The 23654-nt window shown below is 44.0% G+C and overlaps 1 protein-coding gene across 3 annotated transcripts; it reads left to right on the forward strand.

Moving 5' to 3' along the window:
• Positions 1-237: 237 nt before the first annotated feature.
• Positions 238-23381, forward strand: Sephs1 (selenophosphate synthetase 1). Of its 3 annotated transcripts, none has more exons than XM_050150466.1 (9): positions 238-392; positions 2919-3192; positions 7004-7107; positions 9536-9643; positions 10743-10897; positions 14496-14586; positions 16732-16831; positions 20308-20520; positions 22165-23381. In XM_050150466.1, the coding sequence occupies exons 2-9, from the start codon at positions 3000-3002 to the stop codon at positions 22377-22379; spliced, it is 1179 nt and encodes a 392-aa protein (XP_050006423.1). In that variant the 5' UTR covers positions 238-392; positions 2919-2999; the 3' UTR covers positions 22380-23381. The 3 variants fall into 3 exon arrangements, with proteins under 3 accessions (XP_050006423.1, XP_050006424.1, XP_050006425.1); XM_050150467.1 differs by lacking the exon at positions 238-392 and adding an exon at positions 766-1088; XM_050150468.1 differs by lacking the exons at positions 238-392; positions 7004-7107 and having other exon boundaries at positions 3106-3192.
• Positions 23382-23654: the final 273 nt, after the last annotated feature.

Raw genomic sequence — 23654 nt, forward strand, 5'->3', positions numbered from 1 at the left:
CCCTCCCCCGAGACCAATCATTGCCGCGCTCGGGCCTCTGCACAGCGCCCCCGCCCCCTTCCCGGGCCGCACGCAGCCACCACCACCGCCGCCACCGCCACCAGCAACACCGAGTCGCTCAGGCCACCGGCTCGCCGCCTCTTAAAGGGAGGTGGCCGCTCTTAAAGGGACCCTCGCGCGCCCGGCCGGCGGGAGCGCGGCGGCCCGGTTCCCGGAGGGCCGCGCCCAGCCTAGGCCGAGTTCCACGCGGCGTCCAAGCGCGGGGCCGTGCCGCAGCCACCGGGAGCAGCATTTTTATTCAGGCGATGCTTAAGGGAGCCCGGCGCACCCGGTGCATTGTGGGAGCGCCGCGGCCCGTTTTCGGGAGGAGGCGGAGGGCGCAAAGCGAGCCGGTAAGCGGCGGGCCTGGCGAGGGGGGGCGAGACAGCAGGCTTAAAGGGGAATATCGGGCCGCAGGCCCGGCGCGGCCGTTGCAAATCCCCCTCCGGGCCGCCCGGGACGGCCGGGGAGCCGTGCACCGGGGCCCTTCGCGCGCCCTGCCTGGAGAGGGGCCGAGCCCAGGGTTTGGTGGGGCCGCTTTAAAAAGAAGCGCCGCCCGCGCCGCTGCCTCCTCCGCCGTCGCCGCCGCGGCACGCGGGGCCGGGAAAGGAGGGAGGAGCGGAGGGGGAGGGCGGCGGCGGCCACGCAGGGGTTAATCTTTTCGCCCGCCGACATTTTTGTGTGGCGGCGCGGCCGGGGAGCCCGCGCGCGCGCGCGCGTAGCGCCGTGGCCTCCGGTGTCCTGGCGCTGCGCCTCGGGCCTCCCCGCCCCCACTCGGCCCTCGTGTCCCTCCGGTCCCCGCCGGCGACGGTCACCACGGCTGCGGCGACGCCGGGCCTGTGGCGTGGCATGGCCGTGCCCGCGGCGCCGCACGGTACAAAGGACGCGGCCCGCGCCCGCCGTGCCTTTAAAGGCGGCAGCCCGCGATTTAAGGTGTCCCCTGGGTGGCATCCTCCGCGTCCGGCCGCATGGAGGGCGCGGGGCCTCGGCAGGCACGACGCGGCTCCCGGGACTGTGTGCACGCTCGGGGCCGGGGGCCTGGCGGTGAGGTAGGTCTGCTGCCCCGCTGCGCCCCGTTGCCTGAGCCCGCCCCGCGTGCGGGTGCGAAGGGGTTAAACGCGATCTTTAAATATTCATGTCATTGTTTTAAAGGTGTAAACATGTGGCTTCCAGGTCGGACTTACTCTCCCCCCCCCCAAGCCCTTCCCAATTTCATCCTCCCCCCCAAATAGCTCGAGTTTTCTTTGCGGTTAAGCCCGTGTGATTTTAGGTCTCCTTAGACTTGAGTTTTAGAACTGAGTTTCCTTGATGTAAGGTGTTTTGTTTTTTTAAACTTTCCTAAACAGAAAGTATAGAAAAATACCTGTAAAAGGAAGGGACTCTTCAGAATCCCTTTCCTTCCTTTGCCTTGAGGGCATAGGATTGGAGGTAGGAAGAAAAGATTCCTTATGGAATGCAGTTTTCCGGTTTTGTGCCTGGTAGAGTTGACTAGGGTTAAATGCAAGACTTTTTTCCTCCCTCGTTCCAAACTTTTCTTCGAAGTTGAATTGTAATTTGCATGTTTTCCAAACTAGCCTCAACATTCCCATCTCGGTAACGTGCTCGGTTCATCCTGTCTGCAAGAGAAGTTTGGCTTCTTTGAATGATGTGCGAAGTCTGTGTAGTTTCCCGCTGAAATCATTGCTCACGTTATGTTTGTAACGACCGTTTGGATTGCTGCCCAAATTTGGGCTTTGTGAAATTTATTTTAAATGAGTGATATGCTTCCCAGGGGTTGGAAAACTCTGTAAATGGGAATTATGTTCTCAATCATAAATTTTATAGGAGAAACCGGCCCTAAAACTTAGGGTGTATGTAATCCTATGCCCAATAAAGCATCAGTCAGAAAGTTTGTAAACCCCGGGAGCACTTATGCATTTTGATTTGGATGGAAGGCTGCAAACAGAAGAACATGTGCCAGAAGCGCAGTGAGTGGTACCCAGAATCGCTAATACTAGTGATTTCGTGTGATACTGTTTCATTTTGTAACGAGCTCGGAATGAGGAGTAGTGTGTTTAGTTAATGGTACGTGTTGGGCGGGATGTTTGCTTTCTAGGAATGCTAAAAGCATCAGAACATCAGAGGACTTTACACGCACCCTCCTGAACACAGACTTTACTGTGTTTGCTGCTGTTGGAAGTGTTTGGGTGTTTTCTTTCTTTTTTTTTTTTGTTTGTTTGTTTTTAAGTAGTGTTCTTCAGTGACTTCTCAAGACCGTTAGTTTGGCACAGTGTTGTTTTTAAAATTAGGATTTAGGATCTTGAAGAATTTTGCTAGGTGTAATGGTGGATCCCTTAATCCCAGCATTTGGGAAGCAAAGGCAGGCTCATCCCTGTGAGGCCAATCTGGTCTACATAGTGAATTCCAAGACAGTCAGAACTATGTAGAGGGCTCTGTCTCAATTGAAAAAAAAAAAAAAAAAAAAAACCAATCCATGGGCTGCATCTGTGTCCCACTTTCGCAGCTTCTGATGGCGAGGGAAAGACAGAAGTTTTCCAGAAAAGTCACTGTAGCTAGCACCGCTGGTTTCTAAAGTATAGACTTTCAGGCTGACATAGTGAATATTAGTTCTCTTAGCCCTGGACCCAGAAGAACTTTAGTTAACCGCCCAAGTGGCAGGGGGAGCCATCGTTATAATCACACTCCCGCCTCAGGGCTTCAGTAGGTATCCATGATGGTACCCATCATCGGGTACTCCAGCTTGACCAACAAGTATTTCCCTGTAGTCTAGGCAGTTCCAGTCCCTGTACCTTCCCTAATGTGTGTTCATTCACTTGATTCCTGACAGATACAATTCAGAGTCTTTTAACAGTGTCTTTCTGTGTTTTGCTGGTGCCTAGGTGGATCCCAAGTAGAAAGCGCAGTGGATCAAAAGAGAGGAAGGGGAGGGGCTGAACTGTGAAGAGTGTGGCCCCAAAACCATGTCTACTCGGGAGTCCTTTAACCCGGAAAGTTATGAACTGGACAAGAGCTTCCGCCTAACCAGGTTTACTGAACTGAAAGGCACAGGCTGCAAAGTGCCCCAAAATGTCTTGCAGAAATTGCTGGAATCTTTACAAGAGAACCACTTCCAAGAAGATGAGCAGTTTCTGGGAGCTGTTATGCCACGGCTTGGTATGTATACTATCTCTTTGATACAGTACCACCCAGAAGTGTGGTCAGCTGTCAATACCAGATTTCCCCGTGTTGCTTTGTTCGGTGTAATTAGTAATGTCTCTTATTGAAAGGAAGAATTTGAAGGCATCAGGGTATGTGGTTGGCAGCTGTTAAATTATAGAGTATATGTGTGACATCATACTACAGTAAGACTATTTTCCCGTTGGCTGAGGATAAGCAGAAACTCCTTTTTGTTTTTTTCAAATGGCCTCTACAATGCCATGTGGCTTCATTGACCTATTGAAGGTGTTGCTTTAAGGCTAGTGCCATCTTTTGCAGGATGTTTGGGTTGAAAACTTGAGGGTGGACCACACAAGACTACTGACTACTGCAGGCTCAGGAGAGCAGACTGGGGAAATAGTTCAGTTGGTAAAGTTTGAGGACCTCAGTGAGTTTGAGCTTCTGCATCCATTTCTTTAAACATTCTCTCTCTCTCTCTCTCTCTCTCTCTCTCTCTCTCTCTCTCTCTCTCTCTGAAAGAGAGTGAGTTGGAGTGTGCTTGTAATCCCAGGGATAGATGGGGAGAGAGAGAAAGTATTGGAGTGTGCTTGTAAATCCCAGGGCAGGGACGGAAAAGGCAAGTGTGTTCCTGGGACTTGTAGCCAGCCTAGCCTACTTGCTGATTCCCAGTCCAGTGACTTTGTCTCAAAAAAAGGTGAACCATGTCTGAGAGCTGACACCTGAGGTTGTGCTCTGATCTGCACATGCATGTACACATGTGCATCTGTATCCATACACATCATCTGCACACATACACACAAAGGCAAGAAGACAACATGAATTTGAAATTGACCCCAGAGTGCTAAGTGGAGCCAAGGGCAATGGTGTTTTCTTTTCTAAATTCTCTCTATCATTAGTGGTTTCCCTTTCTCAAACACAGAGCTCAGAAGAAATTCTAGGCTCTGAAATACAGTTCTTTAGGTGTATTTTATTATATGCATGATTATATGCAACAGGCTGGAGCTGATGCAGAGGCTCTTTTTTAACGTAATTTTAAAATTTTGAGTCTTTGGGAAGTTCACATCATGCACCCCAATTCCACTCATTTCCCAGTCCTTCCATGTTGGCTTCACCCTGTAGCCCCCTCCCCAAAAAAAGAAACAAAATAACAGCAAAAAAATTTGCTCCTCTGTCTTTTCCCACCTCCCCATGATAATATTGTCATAGTGGCATTGAGAGCTGTGGTGTGTCACACAGTATACTTTTTGCTTGTAATTGTTCGCTGTGATGAGTTGTTGGTCTGGTTCAAGGCCTCTCTTCTGCTACACCATCAGTGCTGAACCCTTCCTTATTGAAACTTCAGATATCCTGCTGTTGCCCCAGACATGGAGACCTTCCAGCTGTGGTCCTGCAGGACTGGTCCCTTCACACGCTTCAGCAGGTCATAGATGGGGTAGATGTTGGGATGGACCAAACCATGGCCCTGGGTTTGGGCCTCCACCAGGACTAACTACTTCAGGCAAGGGTCAGGGCCAGCTCTCCAGCAGGCATGGTGAGGTGTGGGGCCAACTTTCCCATTGCAGAGGCATTTTCTTAGTTGAGGTTCCCTCCTCTCAGATGACTTTAGCTTGTGTAAAGTTCACATAAAATTAGCCAGCATACTAAATAGAGGAATGTTAAGAACTGTCAAGCATGTGTTACTGGTATACATTATGATGAGTGTATTCTGTTTCTTGATACAGGGTTTCAGTTTTTTGAGAGGACCTAGAATTTTCCATAGCTTGTTCTGAACTTCTCAGTCTTGCATTTAACCTGACCAGGACCAGGACCCCTACCTGAACTATCCCTGGCTTTCAATTTGAAGCTTTAGTATTTCAAGACCCATCTCAGACTTATCCATTCTTTACAGTTTCAGCAAGGGGTGTGTGTGTGTGTGTGTGTGTGTGTGTGTGTGTGTGTGTGTGTGTGTGTGTTTGCACACGCGTGCACCCAGGCTGTGAGAATGCTAGACGGGCCTATTGTACTTCTCAGCTATAGCCCCCGCCTCCCCCAGATACTTTCCTAACTCCCTTTTTGTGATGAAGCCCTATTGGTAATATGCCTGGAAGCCTGCATCCTCTCCGTAGAGGTTCATCTCTTCTTGTCAGTCATGTATGTCCTGACCCTACATGTATTGCCAACTTAACTACCATCCACAGTCCAGGATGGCACCTTGAGCTCTTGCTATCAGCTACATACTCAAGTTTTCTCCTCTTCCACGTGCTCCTCTCGGCTTGTCCAGTCTGAACTCCATGCAGTGGTTCTGGCCTCTGATCCAGCTTACCCAGGTCTCTCCTTTATATTAGTGTTTACACATGTGGTCCCAGGGGCAAATCTGACCTGCCATGTGTTTGTAATAAAACACCCTGGAATGCAGCCTCCCTCACGTGTGAACATACTGTCTATGGCTGCTTTGGTGGCATAACAGTAGAGTAGAAGCCTAAATGCTTACTGTTTGTTCCTTATGGAAAAAGGATGTGGCCCTAGTGTGCTTTCCTGTTGCCATGTTGAACACCATGTCCATCTTGGTGGCAGCTTGGAGAGGAAAAGGTGTTTGGCTTTCAGGTTACAGTTCTTCACCACGGGATGCCACGTGGGAGGAATACTGTATACTGGCTTGCTCAGCTCGCTTTAAGCACCCCGGACCACTGGCTCAGAATGGCACTACCCACAGTGGGCTGGGCCCTCCTATATCAATCAGTGAGCAATCAAGAAAATGCCCCACAGACATGCCTACTAGGCCAGTCTGATGAAAGTAATTCCTTAACTGAATTTCTCTCTTCCTGGGGATGTCTAGATTGTGTCATGTTGACAAAAAATAACCAGCACATTGTCAGTCATAACCTAGGGCTGACTGTCGTTACTAAGATCCTGAGTTTCCGAAAGACTTTTCCAGCATAACACACTTGGTTGGAAACTTCGAATTCCTGCTTTGTCCTTTACCATTTCATTTAGGCTAAATGTATTATATTTATATTATATACTAACTGACGTTTTCTATATGGAAATATAGTACACATACTTTTGGGAAAATAGAATAATATCTAGTATGTTATAACAACATCTAGGTAATTAATATTTCAAAATAACTATCAGTAAAATAACAACAGCTCCATTTGTATTGTTGTCATCTTATAAGCCAGGTGTGGTGGCACACGCCTTTATTCCCAGCACTTGGGAGACAGGCAGTCTGATCTCGGCCAGATTGAGGCTAGCCTGGTCTACATGAATCTAGGCTAGCCAGAGCTACATAAAGAGACTCTTATCTCAAATAACAAAGAAAAGGGGGAGAAAAAGGCATCAATCAAATGATTCAGAAATATAAAATAAATACAAGAAAACAAAATGTCCAAGGCCTCAGTAAGGTTCAAATTTTATATCATATTTCATCTTGGTTACTTATGTATGTTTCTTATCCTGTGCTGGTTATGTTTTACATTTATTTCAGTTATGCTTTTTTTTTTTTTTTTTTTTTTTTTTTTGATTTTTCGAGACAGGGTTTATCTCCTTGGCTTTTGGTTCCTGTCCTGGAACTAGCTCTTCTAGACCAGGCTGGCCTTGAACTCACAGAGATCCTCCTGCCTCTGCCTCCCGAGTGCTGGGATTAAAGGCATGCACCACCACCGCCCAGCTCAGTTATGCTTCTTGATGGCACATACATAGTTTAGTTGACATTGTGGAGTTTGCTGTCTTATTGTAGAAATCTTCCTGCAAAATGTTGCTCATACAAGATTAAATGCTTTTCTTTTCTTCTTATTTTTTTGGTTGCTGGCAACGTCCATCTTCCCAGGCATTGGGATGGATACTTGTGTCATTCCTTTGAGGCATGGTGGGCTCTCCTTGGTTCAAACCACAGATTACATTTATCCTATTGTCGACGACCCCTACATGATGGTAAGTTTGGTCTTGTGCATTTTTGTAATTGGAACTATTTTATGCATTTGGTTTTGATTTTGGCTAGGTTTTGTATGTGCTTTTGGGTTTGAGTTTTTTTTTTTTTTCAAATATTTATTTATTTATTATGTATACAATATTCTGTCTGCGTGTATGCCTGCAGGCCAGAAGAGGGCACCAGATCTCATTACAGATGGTTGTGAGCCACCATGTGGTTGCTGGGAATTGAACTCAGGACCTTTGGAAGAGCAGGCAGTGCTCTTAACCACTGAGCCATCTCTCCAGCCCTTGGGTTTGAGTTTTGTGTTTGTTGTGTTTTTCCACTTTTGCTGTATCTCAATTATATTACCCTCCCCTGACTCTTGCAGTCACAGCAGGCTGACATGTCTCCTCTCACGCTTGACACTGCATGCATCAGGTAGAGCAGGAACGTCTCTCTGCTGCTTTTATGCCTGAAGGTGCATTCAGCAGCTGTGGTCTCTGAGCTCTTTCCTTGTACCTGGCTTTCTGACATTTATAAAGTTTACTGTTCCTGGGTTTCTGGCTGGAAATGTTGCTATACTTTGTAATAACACTGATTTTTAGTGTTTCCTCCCACAAAAAAGAACTTGTAAATTTCATCACAATTGGACTTTCTCATCTCCCCCCAACACACAGGCATACACCAGCATTTCTCTGTGTAGCCCTGACTGTCTTAGAATTCTCTGTAGAGCCTTAGACTCCCACCATACCTGGCTTACTAACAATTGGATTTCTTGAACTTTTATTCTTGTAAATGTTAGGGTAAATGTATTGCTACCTGCATGCCTACTTAGTACTGTTTTATATGCCATACTGTGATCTAGCAGACCACTGAATTAAAGTTCTAACTACTGGACAGGAGAGATGGCTCAGTGGGAAAAGCACTTCCCATGTAAGTGTGAAGACCCCAGCACCTATTTAAGAAGCTGTTTAGACAACACATACATCTAGTCCTTATGCTCAGAAGCAGACAGGCGGGCTTCTGGGTCTTGCTGGCCGGCCAGGCTAGCTGAATTGTTGAGATCCAGGTTCAATAAGAGACTCTGTCTTGAAAAATAAGGTAGCAAGTGATTAAGGAAGACACGCATGTGCATACACACGAAGCTCTAGCTACTGTGTAGACACATTTTCCAGTCATTTGTTATATGCTTACAGCCAGCAAGCGGCCTTTTATTCTGCTTATTCTTTAGCCCCACTTCTCTACCACCCAAGAGAAGCCAATGAATAAATGGGAATATCCCACCTGTTTAAAATGCGGGGTGTCCTTCCTGGGTGGCAAGGACACAGGGATTGAGCTTTACATGTAGGAATTCAGGCCATGGGGTAAAAAAATGGGGACATTTCTCTCTTGGGTACAGTGTGAGTGAACAGGTTGTTAGGAAGTATATGAAGTATATTCCCTGCAAAGCAGCACACCTATGTGTCCCTCCAGTGGCAAAGCTACCAGAATCTTTCCTTCCTAGCATCTCTTAAAAGCATGTAAGGGCAGCCAGTACATGTCTGCCCCGTGGCCCATGATGCCACCTCTCGGCTCCTTGTTGACAAGGCTTGCTGAGGTTGACAGTGGGTCTGCAGAAGGCTGCAGGTGTGCCTGGAACCTCTGAGAACATAAGCAGCCTCTGCAGAGGGTGTGCCCCTTTCCTCTTGGTTATCCTTATGCCAGAAGGAAACATTGTTATTTTTCTCTATTTATTGCCTGTAAAAAGAAAAAAAGTTAGAGAATGGCAACTTAATGTTTAAGAAGTCTTCTAGAGCAATAGAGTCCTTATTGCCACATTCCTATTGGATATTGTTATTCCTCATAAAGCAGTAGGATTTACTGGGGAATGCTTTTTTTCAATCTGACTTTAAACCTGAATGTTTCTTATTTCTCTTATTTTTGTTTCTCAAACAAGATTATTTTCTTATTTCTTACAATTTGAAAAGGAAGCTGCAAAAGTTTCTTAATCTAATAACACAAAACCCATCTCCTATTTTACCATTTTTTTTTTTTTTTTTTGGACCATCTCCTATTTTATAGTAGCCAAGGCAGCCCTTCCTTGTGGTCTGCTAAGTGTGGGTTTCCAAGTTCACCTTTTGGTGACTGAATCAGTCCTCTCGCTCTCTGGTCTCTCAGAAGGACCATCGGTGCTACTGCATCTCTTCCTGACCCCCACCCATCATCAGCCAGGGCTCTAACACGTAATATGAGGAAGAATGTGAATTCTGTGTTCTGCTGGAATGAGAGGAGCTGGGTGAGTGGGTGGCTGGGCAGTTAAGTGAAGGTAACCAACTGAGAGTCTTGTCCTGGGAGCTGCCCTTCCTGGAAAGCCCCAAGTTCTTGGAGGCCACTGTGTTGTAGACTCCATCTTTCTTCTCCAGATGGGAAATCCCTGACTGCTTCCTCCCGTCTCTGCTCTCTCCCTAGGGCAGGATAGCATGTGCTAATGTCCTCAGTGACCTCTATGCAATGGGCGTCACGGAGTGTGACAATATGCTGATGCTCCTTGGAGTCAGCAATAAGATGACTGACCGGGTAAGTCAGAGGCTCACTCACTGGTATTGGTTTGATTTCATTTTACATTTACAAACATGGCCTCGAGTATTGCAGCTCTTCACTTTGGGGCATTTATAAATTAAAATAAGAGTATCTAGCCTCTTTTTCTTCCACTTCCTCCTTTCCTCTCTTGGCAGAAAGCTAAATATTTTTTTGTGGAGACTTAATAAAGCTTGGCTATACTAATAGTACCAGGCCTGTGAATCAGGCCTTGCCCTGCTGGCTCAGAACTGAGGGCACTTCGATAGCAAGTGGTCTCTGTTGCGGGCCACGGCCCCCACGTACCACCCAGTAGCCTGTCCTTTTTACCTGTTCTTTGAACCAGGGGTAGATTCCTGTTTAGGTTATTTTTACTTATTTTTATTTTATGTGCGTGAGTATTTGCCAGCATGTATGTAAGTATACCATGTGTGTGTCTGGAATTGTAGTTAGACAGTTGTGAAGTGAGCTGCCATGTGGGTGCTGGGAACTAGACTCGGGTCCTCTGCAAGAGCAGTCTGCTCCTAACTATTGAGCCATCTCCCCAGCCCCATTATTAAGGTTGGTTTGGCAAGGTGTGTTTTTGTTTCCATTATCTTTCCATATGCCCCTGAAACCAGTTTGTCATTATAACCCAGTTTTCTGTTTCCTTTTTTTTTTTTTTTTAAGCCTAGCAGTGTGTGCTTTGACCAGTAGTAGCTAGTTGTCCTGACAAGGGTTTTGCTGAGGATGTTACTTCACAGTTCCTCACCAAACAGAAGCCTCTTTGAAAACAGGGCTGTGTGTGTGTAGTTAGCTTGTCTGGTGTTCTTCAGGACTGGCTGAGAGCTGACTTCTAATATCATCAGTCTGTGGGCAAATGGCTTTATGCTCCCTCCTCTTACCTGCTCCGTTTGCTTTGTACCCATAACACCTTCCAGCATCTGCAGCATCTGATAACATGCTGATCGCTAGAAACACTCCTTACCCTGTCTGTTGGCTTTTGGTTCTCTGAGGGTTTTTTCTTTAATCTTTCTTGATAACTACAGATGTAGAACCATCTTTTCTGGGTTTTGAACAGAATTGCATGACTTTTCATCTGTGTCCTTTTAAACCCTAGGAAAGGGATAAAGTGATACCGCTAATTATACAGGGTTTTAAAGATGCGGCAGAGGAAGCGGGAACATCTGTAACGGGCGGTCAAACAGTGTTAAACCCCTGGATTGTTCTGGGAGGAGTCGCCACAACTGTCTGCCAGCCCAATGAATTTATCATGTAAGTTGGCCTTTATGTCGGAACCTGTCTTTGTCTTGTTCTCTCTCAGGATACAGTAAGGTGTCATTCACTTGCTGCACAAGTCCACGTTCAAAGGATGCAGTTTAGTGAATTTTGGCCTGCCCAGAGTCTAGAATCACCAGGGTCCCTTAAACAGCTAGTTCTTCATATACATCTTGCTTGGGTTCATTTAGTATATTAACATAGAATATTTTTATATTCATAGATTATGTAGCATATATTGGAACTTTGATCCTATTTTTCAGCAATTTTAGACCTTGTAAATTTCACTTAACAAAAATATATGCCACGTTATTCAGCATTTTATTTGTCTATTTTTTTGATTTGGCTTTTTGAGACAAGGTGTCATTCTGTATCATACTGGCTTCAAACTCATGATCCTCCTGCCTCAGCCTTCTGTACAGGAATTGCAGGTAAGTGCTGCCTTGACATCTTTTCTGGTTTGGTTTTGTTTGTTGTACTTGGGATTAAACTCAGCTTCTTGGGTCTGCTAAGCAAGTACTCTACCACTGAGCTCTACCTCCATGTCAGCATTTAAAATCGGCTTTGTAAGTACAGGCTTGAGCAGCCATCATCCTCTCAGCACCCAGCACGTTCCAGTCCCTCACAGCAAGCCTGTCTGTAAGGATTTGCCTGCTCTGAGCACCTTTATATATGGAACCATACTCTGTAGAACATCTTTTTATATATATAGTTTTTTGTTGATTTGTTTTGTTTTCCCAGACGGTTTTTCTCCATGTAGCCTTAGCTGTCCTGGAACTTGCTTTGTAGACCAGGCTGGGCTTGAACTCACAGAGATCCACCTGCCTCTGCTTCCCAAGTACTGGGGTTAAAGGTGTGCACCACCACCACCTGACTCCATAATGCGTTTTGATGGCCAAATAAGCTTTTGTTTGTATATAGCACAGTTCTGCTCATTGATTGGAGTTTCAGGTTGTTTTCTCCTACTACTAGGAACGCACTTCAGGTGCAGTTTGTTATTTTGTGTATGCACGCACACAGGTTCCCCACATCCCTTCTGGAAGTTGTTCTGCGATGTCACTCTGCTCATAGCCAGCACAGGGAGTGTAGGTGGCATCCCACTGTGGTTTTGATTTGTGTTCCTTTGATGACTGGTGATGTCAGACATCTTGTAGCTTTCTTTGGGGTGGGGAGAGCATTTCTCTGTATTCTTTGAGATGGATCTCTATACAGATGGTCACTTTCCATCTGTTATTAAGAAAAGGCACCCTCAGCCTGGAGAGGTTCAGCTGTTAAAAACTAGACTCACAACCAAAACATGTAAGAAAAGGCACCCTGTCCTATTTTTTGAAGTTAGTGCAAATTCCATTTATTTTACTATTTGTTTATTTATTTTTGGGGGAATGGGACACAACTTGCTAGAGTTGATTGTCTCCTGTCACATGAGTCCTACAGACTGAACCCATCCCATTGAGCCATCTTGCTGGCTCCTACTTCAGTTTCTGATGAGTCAATAGTATGTTTATGTTAACCTGAGTCAGAATTTAAAAGATGTAAGAAGAATTCCCAGTACCGGGACCCTGATCTGTGCTGTCCCCAAGGTTGCCATCACAGACACCCTCTTACTAGTTCTGTGTATTTGCTGTTGACATTTTGGTTGTGTTTGGTTCTTTTGATAACATAACTAGCACCCAGGAGTAGCCGTAGAGCAGGTCATTGGGACGAGTTTTAGGAATCGCTGGGTCAGGTGGGATGTCCAGTCATGCTGAGAGCCTGCCCTTCATAAAGGCTCTACCAGGCTCCACTCCACAGCAGTGAACAAATAGACCAGATCCTCCATATCCTGTTGACAGTGGATTAACAGACTGAAATCTTTGCTATTCTGTTTGGTGGTGGTGGTGGTGGTGGTGGTGGTGGTGGTGGTGGTGGTGTGTGTGTGTGTAAGGAAATGGCCTTGCTGTTGAGCCCCAGCCCTTGCTTACTCGAGCACACTCTCCTCTCTCAGTTGTTATTTAGGTCTGCTGTGTAAAGCAGGCTCGGGTCTTCCTGCCATCGTCTTCCACAGAACTCAGATGACAAGTGGGTAGCACTGGGCCCCGCTTCTGCTTCTTGGTTTGAGTCTTACTCATAAGTGTGAAGCTGAGCACATCGGTCACATTTCCTGGGTTTTTTTTTTTTAATTGATATTTATTGAGCTCTACATTTTTCTCTGCTCCCCTCCCCCCTTCAATCCTCCCCCAAGGTCCCCATGCTCCCAATTTACTCAGGAGATCTTGTCTTTTTCTACTTTCTACTTCCCATGTAGATTATATCTATAGTAAGTCTCTCTTAGTGTCCACATAGTTGTCTAAGTTCTCTGGGATTGTGATTTGTAGGCTGGTTTTCTTTGCTTTATTTTTAAAAACCAACTATGAGTGAGTACATGTGATAATTGTCTTCCTGTGTCTGGGTTGCCACATTCAAAATAATGTTTTCTAGTTCCATCCATTTTCCTGCAAAATTCAAGCTGTCATTTTTTTTCTACTGTGTAGTACTCCATTGTATAAATGTACCACATTTTTCTTATCCATTCTTCCATCGAGGGGCATTTAGGTTGTTTCCAGGTTCTGGCTATGACAAACAAAGCTGCTATGAACATAGTTGAGCACATGTCCTTGTGGCACGATTGAGCATCCTTTGCATATATACCCAAAAGTGGTATTACTGGGTCTTGAGGAAGGTTGTTTCCTAATTTTCTGAGAAATCGCCACACTGACATCCAAAGGGGTTGTACCAGCTTGTATTTCCACCAGCAATGCAGAAGTGTTCCTTTTTCTCCACAACCTCTCCAGCATAAGTTGTCATCAGTGTTTTTTATCTTGGCCATTCTTACAGGTGTAAGATGGAATCTCAGAGTTGTTTTGATTTGCATTTCTCTGGTGACTAAGGATGTTGAGCATTTCCTTATGTCTTTCAGCCATTTTAGATTCCTGTGTTGAGAGTTCTCTGTTTAGGTCTGTACTCCATTTTTTTTTTATTGGATTATGTGATCTTTTGGTGTCCAATTTCTTCAGTTCTTTGTGTCTTTTGGAGATCAGACCTCTGTTTGATGTGGGGTTAGTGAAGATCTTTTCCCATTCTGTACACTGTTGCTTTGTCTTTTTGTTTGGTTTATAAGGCAAATTTTTCTGTGTAATAGTCCTAGCTGTCCTGAAACTCACTGTAGACCAGGCTGGCCTCAAACTCACTGAGATCCGCCTGCCTCTGTGTAGAAGGAAAGAGGACCTGCTTTTTGTCCTGGGCGTCCGGTTAGCTTAACCCCCGAAATAATCACACAGAAATTGTATTAATTAAATTACTGCCTGCATTAGCTCTAATTTCCCATTGGCCAACTCTTACATCTTAATTAAACTTATTTCTACCAAAAACATAAGGTGATGAAAGATTGAAGATAAGACCCAATATTGACTTCTGGTTTCTCCCAAATTCATAGACATGTGCATTCATACACATACATACACACGTCAAAAATAAAGTACAAAAATGCTCTTTAGCAAAATTTCCCATTTTGCTTTAAAATTGAATTTGTTTCCTTGGTTAGTTTGACTAGAACATGCCCTTTTTTTCTTTTTTTCAGGCCAGATAACGCAGTACCAGGGGATGTGCTGGTACTGACTAAACCGCTGGGGACACAAGTTGCAGTTGCTGTACACCAGTGGCTGGATATTGTAAGTAGAGAGCTGCTTAGAAGTGAGGGTGGAGGTGAGCTGAACAGTTAGCTCTCAGAGTTGCTTTTCAGTTTCAAAGTTTTGTTTTAAGTTGGTGGAAGGTTTGGGAAGTGAAAACGTTAATTTTTACTTCTGTAAAGTTAATCAGTAAAGTCCTTAGATGGATTATCTATATTCTTGTAAATGAAAATTTAATAATGTAATGTTTGAAGGAGTTAAGGCCCAGCTTGAGGCATCATATTATATGGACGAGAATTCTGGGACATGAATTCAAATTCATTAATTTTTTTATATTTTATGTATATGAGTGTTTTGTCTACACTTAAGTCTGTATCACACACATGCAGTGCTCTTGGAAACCAGCAGAGGGCACTGGGTCCCTCTAGAACAGTTGATAGTCACCAAGTGCGTGCTGAGAAGAGAGCCCAGGACTGAAATGATATAAATAGGGTTAGTTGTTGACATGTCAGTCATGGGGTCTGGGTTGTTGTGATGCTAGTGTTGCCTTTCCATTGATTAGTAACTGAAAACATTTAGATGTGTGGCTCTTTCCTGGAGAATGAAGAGGGCTGGTTCTCCTGAGCGTTACCCCACAGAGCTGTCGTTCTGGGGTTTTGTTGTTGACAGCTCCAGTCACTAAAGTTTTGCTCTCCCCTCACATGTCATGGTGGTTTAATTTCTATAACCACCATCTTGAGAAGTAGTTGGGAAAGAGTAATAAAAACTTATCATTTATCAGCTTGATATAACTAGGAAATCGCAGAGCTTCTGGTTCAGACACCACTGCTTTATTATTTATTTATTTATTTTTGGTGAGTACTCAGAATTTTAAAAAGCAAGTTCCACATACTGTGTAGCAACATAATGTTTGGGGTTGGTTTTGTTTTGGGTTTTGTTGTTGTTATTTAATAAAAGTCAGATGTAATTGTCAAATAGTTTTAGAATCTATAGTCTGAGGATATTGGATTTTGACAGTCAAGGAGTGACAGGTACAGATATCAGAGTGGCTTCTGGGAGAGGTGGGAGGAATGGGGTTAAGGGTATGCTAGGCAAGCTCTACTACTAAGTTCTCATCCCAGCACCCTGGATATTGTCGTGTAGTTCGAGGCAGGTGAATGAATGCATGAATGACATGATTGATTAGTGGTCCGTGCTATCTTTATGCCATGAACCTTACATCATGGTGCTGTAAGTTCTTTGAAAATCAGACAAGGCCTGATGTCCCTTTGATGATACCTTGTTTGCTCACCCAAGGCTGTTATCAGCATGGACAGTTGAAAATTTCACATCTATTTGCATCAAGATAGCTTCACTGCAGGAGTCAGTTAAAATAAAAAGTATAACATAAAAAATAAAAGCCATTTACCTAATAGAGGAGATGGGGAAGTGAGCCAAGGACATAGGGAGAATTCTGTTTTTGTTACAGCACTCAAGGTTGTGAGTTCTAGAGCCTAGGCAGTTTGGATGCTCACCTTACTAGACCTGGATGGAGGTGGGTGGTCCTCGGACTCCCCACAGGGCAGCGAACCCTGATTGCTCTTTGGGCTGACAAGGGAAGGGGACTTGATTGGGGGGGGAGGAGGCAAAGGGGAGGCGGCGGTGGGGAAGAGACAGAAACCTTTAATAAATAAATAAATAAATAAATAAATAAATAAATAAATAATGATTTCCAGTAGAGCATACAGCCAATGAAGCAGAAGGATTTCGTTCTCAATAAAATTGATAGGCAGTATAAAAAAAAAAAGGTTGTGAGTACTAGTCAAGTGCTTGCCTGAACTGCACCTCAGCCCTTGAACAGTGTTGATGCAGATGAGAGGGTTACAGGTCCAGCATGCTCTGATAGTTCACTGCAAATGTGGGCTAAGCAGACAGTGGCGTGGTGGTTGTTCCAGTGGAGAACACTAATCACAGAAGAGCAGTGTTAGAGCATTTCTGTGTCTTCACACACTCGATAAATAAGATTCCCAGTACTCGGGTGTAGCTCAGGGTGCTGAGCATCTGTGAGGCCCTGGGTTTGATCACTAACATTCTGCACACATATCACACATACCCCAGTCCCAGAAGATGACTAAGAAAACAAGTATTTAGAAATAAAGATTAATCACATTTTCCTTTTCTCTTTTTCACCTGTGTTCCTATGGCTAGCCTGAAAAATGGAATAAAATTAAGCTAGTGGTCACCCAAGAAGATGTAGAATTGGCATACCAAGAAGCGATGATGAACATGGCACGACTCAACAGGACAGGTAAGGTTTAGTTGCCTACATCCAGTCTTAACTCACAGTGGTCTTTTTTCTAGCTCTTCAGTCTTACGAAAAGTAAGGAAACCTAGACTGGAGGGGAGAATGGCTGGTGACTGAACATCCTCTCTTGGTGCCTGCTTTGGTTCTGTAGATTACTGCTGGGAATCTATAGGCAGGGGGTATTTATTTATTTATTTATTTATTTTTTGAACTGAAAACAATGTTTAATGCTTGCAGGAAACACAAGTTCAAGGTGAGAAAAACATTAGACAACATGCCTTTCACCAAAAATAAAATTTTAAAAAAGACACCTGAAAAGCCTGTTTTGGATAGGCAGGTGGTATTTGATTTATAGTTTCATTTATGACAGCTCCCTAATATTTGGCAACTTTTTAATGTGAAAGTAACATCACATTGAACCCTGTTGTAAGTCGAGGAGAGCCTGTACACAGCGTGTTCTCAGTAACAAAGTGTTAGATGTAACTGTTAGATAATTTCTCACTATATGTCCACATGTGCCTTCCTCCTCTTTTAAGCCAGTTGTCAGGGTATAAGAATTCCAGTAGGGCTGGGCGCACCTTTAATCCCAGCGCTCAGTAGGCAGAAGGAAGATGAATATTTTGAGTTTGAGGCCAGCCTGGACTACAGAATGAGTTCCAGGACAGCCAGGCCTACACACAGAAACCCTGTCTCCGAAAAACAAACAAAAAACACCACCAACAAAACAGTAGATAGGCTGGAGAGGGGGCTCAGTGGGTTAAGGAGCCAGCTGCTCTTGCAGAAGATCAGAGTTCAGCTGCTACTCTATTGGAGGATTGACCTCTAAGAACACTTCTTATCATGTGCACATACATGTAGTTATTTTTTAATTTAAAACTGCAGAAGAAACAGTTTGCCCTTTCAGTTGTGAAATGAACTCTTAATTTTTCTGTGGCTGTTTCAAAATAAATACCATGACCAAGGCAACAACTTACAGAAGAAAGGGTATTAGAAGCTTGTGGTTTCAGAGGGTGAGTCTATTTCATATCATGGCCAGGAGCATGGTGCTACAGCAGTAGCTGAACGCTCATGTCTTTATCCACAAGCAGGAGGCAGTGAGCCAGAGCTAACTGGGAATGGCATAGACTTTTGAAACCTCAAAGCCTGGCCCCAGTGACACACCTCCTTCAACAGGGTCACACTTCCTAATCCTTCCCAAACAGTTCCATCTGCTGGTGACCAAATATTCAAATATATGAGCCTGTGGTGGCCATTACTCATTCCAATCACTTCGCAAAATTTAGTGCATGACTTTAAACTAGTTAAGAGATAGTGGCTTGTTTTACTTGAATGGAGGATTTTTTTTTTTGCAATCATGTAAAATATGATAAATCAGGATGCCGTACAAATGTCAAATGTTACTTTTTCTTTCACATATATTTACATATTTAAATAGGTGGGTGCTTGCAAGTGTGTGCATGTTTGCGTAGAGGCCAGAGGTCAACTTTTTAAGTGCCCTTCACCTTTTTGAGGCAGGGTCTCACTGACCTGAGCTCACCCATTAGGCTAGGCTAGCTATGCAACAAACCCTATGTATCCACCTGTCTCCATCTCCCCAGCATATGGCACCAGGCACAGGGTTTTCACTTGGATTCTGGGGCTTGAGTTTGTACTTCACTGACTGTGCTTTCTCCCTGGCCCTGGCTATTGCTTTAGTTGTAGTAAAATAGCTTCTTTGGCCATAGACAAAGCCTATAAGTAAGGGGTATAGTAAAATTACCCTGGCTGAACAGATTTTGCCTCCAGGCTTCAAAATATGCCAAGGAAAGACTTATTTTTCTTTTTAAAGATTTTATTCATTATTTATACAGTGTTATTTCTGCATGCCAGAAGACGGCACCAGTTCTTATTATAGATGGTTGTTAGCTACTTTGTGATTGTTGGGAATTGAACTCAGGGCCTCCGGAAGGTCAGCACTCTTAACTTCTAAGCCATCTCTCCAGCCCTAGGAAAGACTATTCTAAAGCTAATCCTTCATTACAAAAAGGCCAGGCATTTGAAAACTGAGTTCAGACGTACCCAGTTTGTCATTTGTGTGGTTAACTGATAATCCGAAGTTTCCCATTTCAGGTGTTTGTATTTAGACTTACTGGCCAGGTAACATAAAGATGTTTCATCTGCTCATCATGAGCCCTTTTGAAACTGGATCGGAGTTTGTATGTGTGTGTGTATATATACATATATACATATAGCCAGGACATTATATGGCAGCAGATCTCTTGATCAGATTTCCACGCTCTAATTTAGTGTTTCCATTAGTGATGTACAGTGTACACTGTCGGACATCCCCGTGTTCCCCACACACTTTGATCTAATTACAACCAGGATTCTAAGCAAATCACTTGTTACATTGCAGTTGTGATAATAGCCATGAGAGTTTAGCTGGTTTTGGTTGTTTTTTGTGGTAAGAGTCAGTCATCACTGGGGAATGATAGCATCCCAAAGAAATGGGAGTGGGCTTTTTGGCAGATGGTGCTGAAACAAGTGCATATCTATATGCAGAACCAAAAGATTGTTGTCGTTCACAAAAAGTAACTCAAAATAGCTATAGATCTAAATATGCCAAAGAACTGTAGCCCTCCAAGAGTGTGACACAGAAGAACATTTAGGTGATAGTAGGCTTGGAGGTGACTTTTTAGATGCAACAGTTAGATGAGAAGTTTTGTACTCCTTAAAGGAGAATGATGGGTGTTTAAAAATCAGAAAGCAAGATGGATGGCACCTGAGGAACAACACCTGCAGTTGCTTCTGGTCCCCACATGTACACGTATACCACATGCGTGTACACACAGAATGAAAAGGCAAGGCACACATGGGAGAAAATCTTTACAAAACACATTGCTGATAGTGGTCTTATGGCCAAAATTCATGGGAAAAAAAATCTTAAAACTCAAAAATACAAAAACGACAAAATGGAAAGATCTGAACTGACAGCTAATCAGGAGAGTTGTACTAGCCATAAGACATCCAGAGATGCTCAGGGCCATAAGTCCTGGAGAGTCACATTAAAACAGCGGGTGCTCCTCACATCTCTCAGATGCTAACCAGAACAGGAAGCAGCAGGAACTCTTGCTGTTGGGAGTCAAAATGCGCATCCACTATCCAGCAGAGTTGGAATTAATGTTACTGCTAATCATGTGATCTAACTGTGGTGTGCCTGACTGTTTATCCCAGAGGAATTGTCAAACAGAAATGTGGATGCCCTGTTTATAGTGCCTTTGCCCTTAACTACCAAGGTTAGAAATAGCCAAGATAACTAGTCAGTGGATGAACAGATAAAATGGCATGTCCAGGTAATGAGATATTACTGAACAGTTTGGGCTGCCAATCAGTGAAAGACCCTGGTCTTTGTTGACTTTCTGACTGCTGTGTGCCATCTCCGTACGGATACTGAGTGGGGAAAGATGAATTTTTCTCACTCACTCTTCTGCTTCTCTCAGCTGCAGGCCTTATGCACACATTCAATGCTCATGCAGCCACTGACATCACAGGCTTCGGGATTCTGGGCCACGCACAGAACCTGGCCAAGCAGCAGAGGAATGAAGTGTCGTTTGTGATTCACAACCTTCCAGTGCTGGCCAAGATGGCAGCTGTGAGCAAAGCCTGCGGGAACATGTTCGGCCTCATGCAAGGGACCTGCCCGGAGACGTCAGGTACAGGCTCCTGTTCCCTACTTAAGCTAGGAAAGCCTGGGGCACCCGTGAGTCCCCACTTTGTATGAAGTCAGGCATGACAGCCACACCTCTCCCTGCTGTGGGTTTGCAGTGCCCTCCAGTGTGACTGAGATGCTGTAAGTGTGTTCCCCTTTTTGATATATGACTGGTGTGGAAGATGAGCTCAGGAAAGATGGGTCAGGGTGGTTACAAGTCTGAGGCGAATCTATACAACATAGCAAAGCCCTGTCTGTCCAGAAACGTACAGGTGTGTCTTACACATGATTGTAATCTTTGTGCTCAGGGGACAGAGGCAGGAGGATAACCAGCCCAAGCTGTGAACTGAGATCAAGTTTTATTTTTTATTTTTATTTTTTATGTATTTTTTTTTATTAAATTTATTTATTTATTTGAGATCAAGTTTTAAACATACACAGTTGAAGAGTGGAATAGTATAGGGCTGGAGAGATGGCCCAAGAGCCAACAGCATGTATTGCTCTTGCAGAGAGAGTTTCCAGTACTCACATCTGGCAGCTCACAACTGTCTGTAATTCTAGCTCTGGGGGAGCTAATGGACACCCTCACTCATGAGCATAGGCATGATTAAAAATAATATCTCTTAAAAAGTGTGGCGTAGTGTATGTACTGTGCTCCGGGGTGTATGCATGTACCGTGCTTCAGTGTGCGGACTGTCTTCAGGGTGTGTGGACTATCCTTCCGGGTGTATATACCACTTGAGAGTGTTATTTCCTTTTTGCCCTAAGTTTCTCTTTCTTTACCCTCTAGTTTTCTTTACCTCCTTTTTTTTCTTCTTCAGTTTTTCTCATTTCCGTTTCATTTTCTCTATAACTACTTTTACACATGTTCCTAGACCCAACTCCCAGGAAACTGACCAACAGGGGCCTGAGTCTGTAACAGACTCTGGTATCAGGCCAGGGGTGGAGACCATGGAGCCATCTACCAGAACTTGCCATTCTCAGCTTGCTGCTCAAGCTCAAAACAGTGTTTCTAGAAGTAGTTAGAACCCCTTTAGGTGCTCTCTGGCTGGAGCAGTTTCTGCCACCTCATGGGCACTAAGTGAGCATTGTGTGAGTTAGTGGCCACAATCATTGAATTTGGTTCCTCGTTTTCTGAAAGTTTTTCCCTGGACACTTAGAAACTCAAAACTTTCCGGCCTGGCTGTTAGAAACAGGAAGGAAAATTGGTATCTTTGTGTTTTGCAGAAAGTTTTGCAAAAAGTCAAGACTAGCACCTTCCAAAAAAGACTTTCACATGAATTTTAAGTTTAAAAGCACTGTTCCCAGTAAGATGAGGAGTCCATGCCGGGTAAAGGAGCCCTTGTTGTTTATCTCCTAGTGTGGAGTAGGTCACTGCCCTGTGTGCTTCTGGCCCTGCACGCACACCTTTCCTTTCGCTTGCGTTTCCATGCTCTGGAGTAGAGAGTTGCTGTCTGTGATCAGATAGGTCATTTTCAGTTTGTGTTTGACGTTAGTGTTTGAATGTGGTGGGAGTTTACCAACAGATCACTTCCCTTATCTCCAGAGTGGAGCATGACCTCAGTGTAAGTCAGCTCTGGTGGAAACACAGGGAGCCCTCCCCTTCCCAGCGCCATACAGATAGTAACCTCTGCTCTTTCTTTGCCAGGAGGCCTGCTCATCTGTTTACCACGTGAGCAAGCAGCTCGGTTCTGTGCAGAAATAAAGTCCCCCAAATATGGCGAAGGCCACCAAGCATGGATTATTGGGATTGTAGAGAAGGGCAACCGCACAGCCAGAATCATCGACAAACCTCGGATTATCGAAGTCGCACCTCAAATAGCCACGCAAAACGTGAATCCCACACCTGGTGCCACCTCCTAATCTAGACAGAGATAGCTATTGGATTTTGTTTTTAAATAGATCTATTTCCTTTATCATCACTTTGATTAAAGACTCGATAAGAACAACAAAAATCTCATTGTGTCTACACATCTGGTGACCCTAGGTCGGTTTGTGAGTGGATGCAATTAATAAACAGAAATCCATGGCCTTCTTTTCCTATTACATTAACTGAAGATGCACCCAACCTCGAGGCAGCTTCTGAGTTGAGAATGATATTGTTATCCAATACTGTTGATTCACTTTGAATCTTTAGATGCGTATCTCTTGCCGCATAGGCGCTTTCTAAAGGTGCTTCCCACCCCAGACATTACTGAGAGCAGTGTCTTCTCGTGTCTATAAATGTCTCAGTTGACATTGGTAAGTGACGTGGTGGCCTCCCAGTCGTCAGAGGGTTGCATGAGTCCTTTGAGTCTTTGGTTTGTCAAGAGCTGAGTCTAACAACTCGAGGGCATTTCTTCTACCCAGGACATTCTCCAGTCGCTCACTCAGACTCAGTTCAGTAAGGTTTACTCTGCATGGAAAGCACTTAGAATTAAAAAAAAAAAAGAATTTTTTTTTAAAAAAGCTTTCCTGATACTTGCAGTAATACCATTAATGGTTCTTTACCAATAGGAAAAAGGATACTTTTTGCAATGTAATTAGATGTTCTATAGTGTGACAAGGAATTGCCTTCCGATAGGGGATTCATGTATAATACTCATTTATAATTCAATATCTAATTTACTTCGCAAATAATTTTTAAATATAATCAATAATGACTGTTCTGTGGATGGTAGCATTTAATACATTTTATATTTTGTATAGTGATTTCAGGCCTCTTGTTTAAAATCAGCAGCTCTTTAGCCTAATTCTTAGCATCATTTTGTCTCTGCGCCCATACTTTTTTGTGCACGCATTTTGTGATCTGTCTAAAACCTGCATTGCCAACATTGCAGCTCAAATTTAAAAGTTGTTATTCAAATAAATATTTAATTTTTTTAATTGCTCTTGTATAATCAGATGCCCTTTTTAGTATTATTGTAGAAGCATTTGGGAGGGTTTTGCCTAAAGTACAATTTATTGGGGAAAACTAGATTTTAGTTTTATAAAACTTTTAAGTCTTTCATGGGACCTATATTTTCTTGAATTAAATTTTGTAGTTCTAGAACAAATAGGCAGTCTACAAAGGTGTTATCTGGGTTTCTTAAAAACAACAGGGGCTTCCTCACCTTTTAACCTATGAAACAGCTGGGGTTCCCATCGTTAAGCACAAGG

This window comes from Alexandromys fortis, unplaced genomic scaffold, assembly GCF_014885135.2.
Source record: "Alexandromys fortis isolate MF-2015 unplaced genomic scaffold, M_Fortis_MF-2015_v1.1 scaffold_69, whole genome shotgun sequence".
Taxonomy (NCBI): Eukaryota; Metazoa; Chordata; class Mammalia; order Rodentia; family Cricetidae; genus Alexandromys; species Alexandromys fortis.

Bases quoted from the DNA above. Each gene is read 5' to 3' on its own strand.
- Sephs1 (XM_050150466.1), top strand. From the start codon at position 3,000: ATGTCTACTCGGGAGTCCTTTAACCCGGAAAGTTATGAACTGGACAAG. The intron at 9,644-10,742 runs GTAAGTCAGAGG...TTTAAACCCTAG, and splicing joins GCAATAAGATGACTGACCGG to GAAAGGGATAAAGTGATACC. The intron at 14,587-16,731 runs GTAAGTAGAGAG...TCCTATGGCTAG, and splicing joins TACACCAGTGGCTGGATATT to CCTGAAAAATGGAATAAAAT.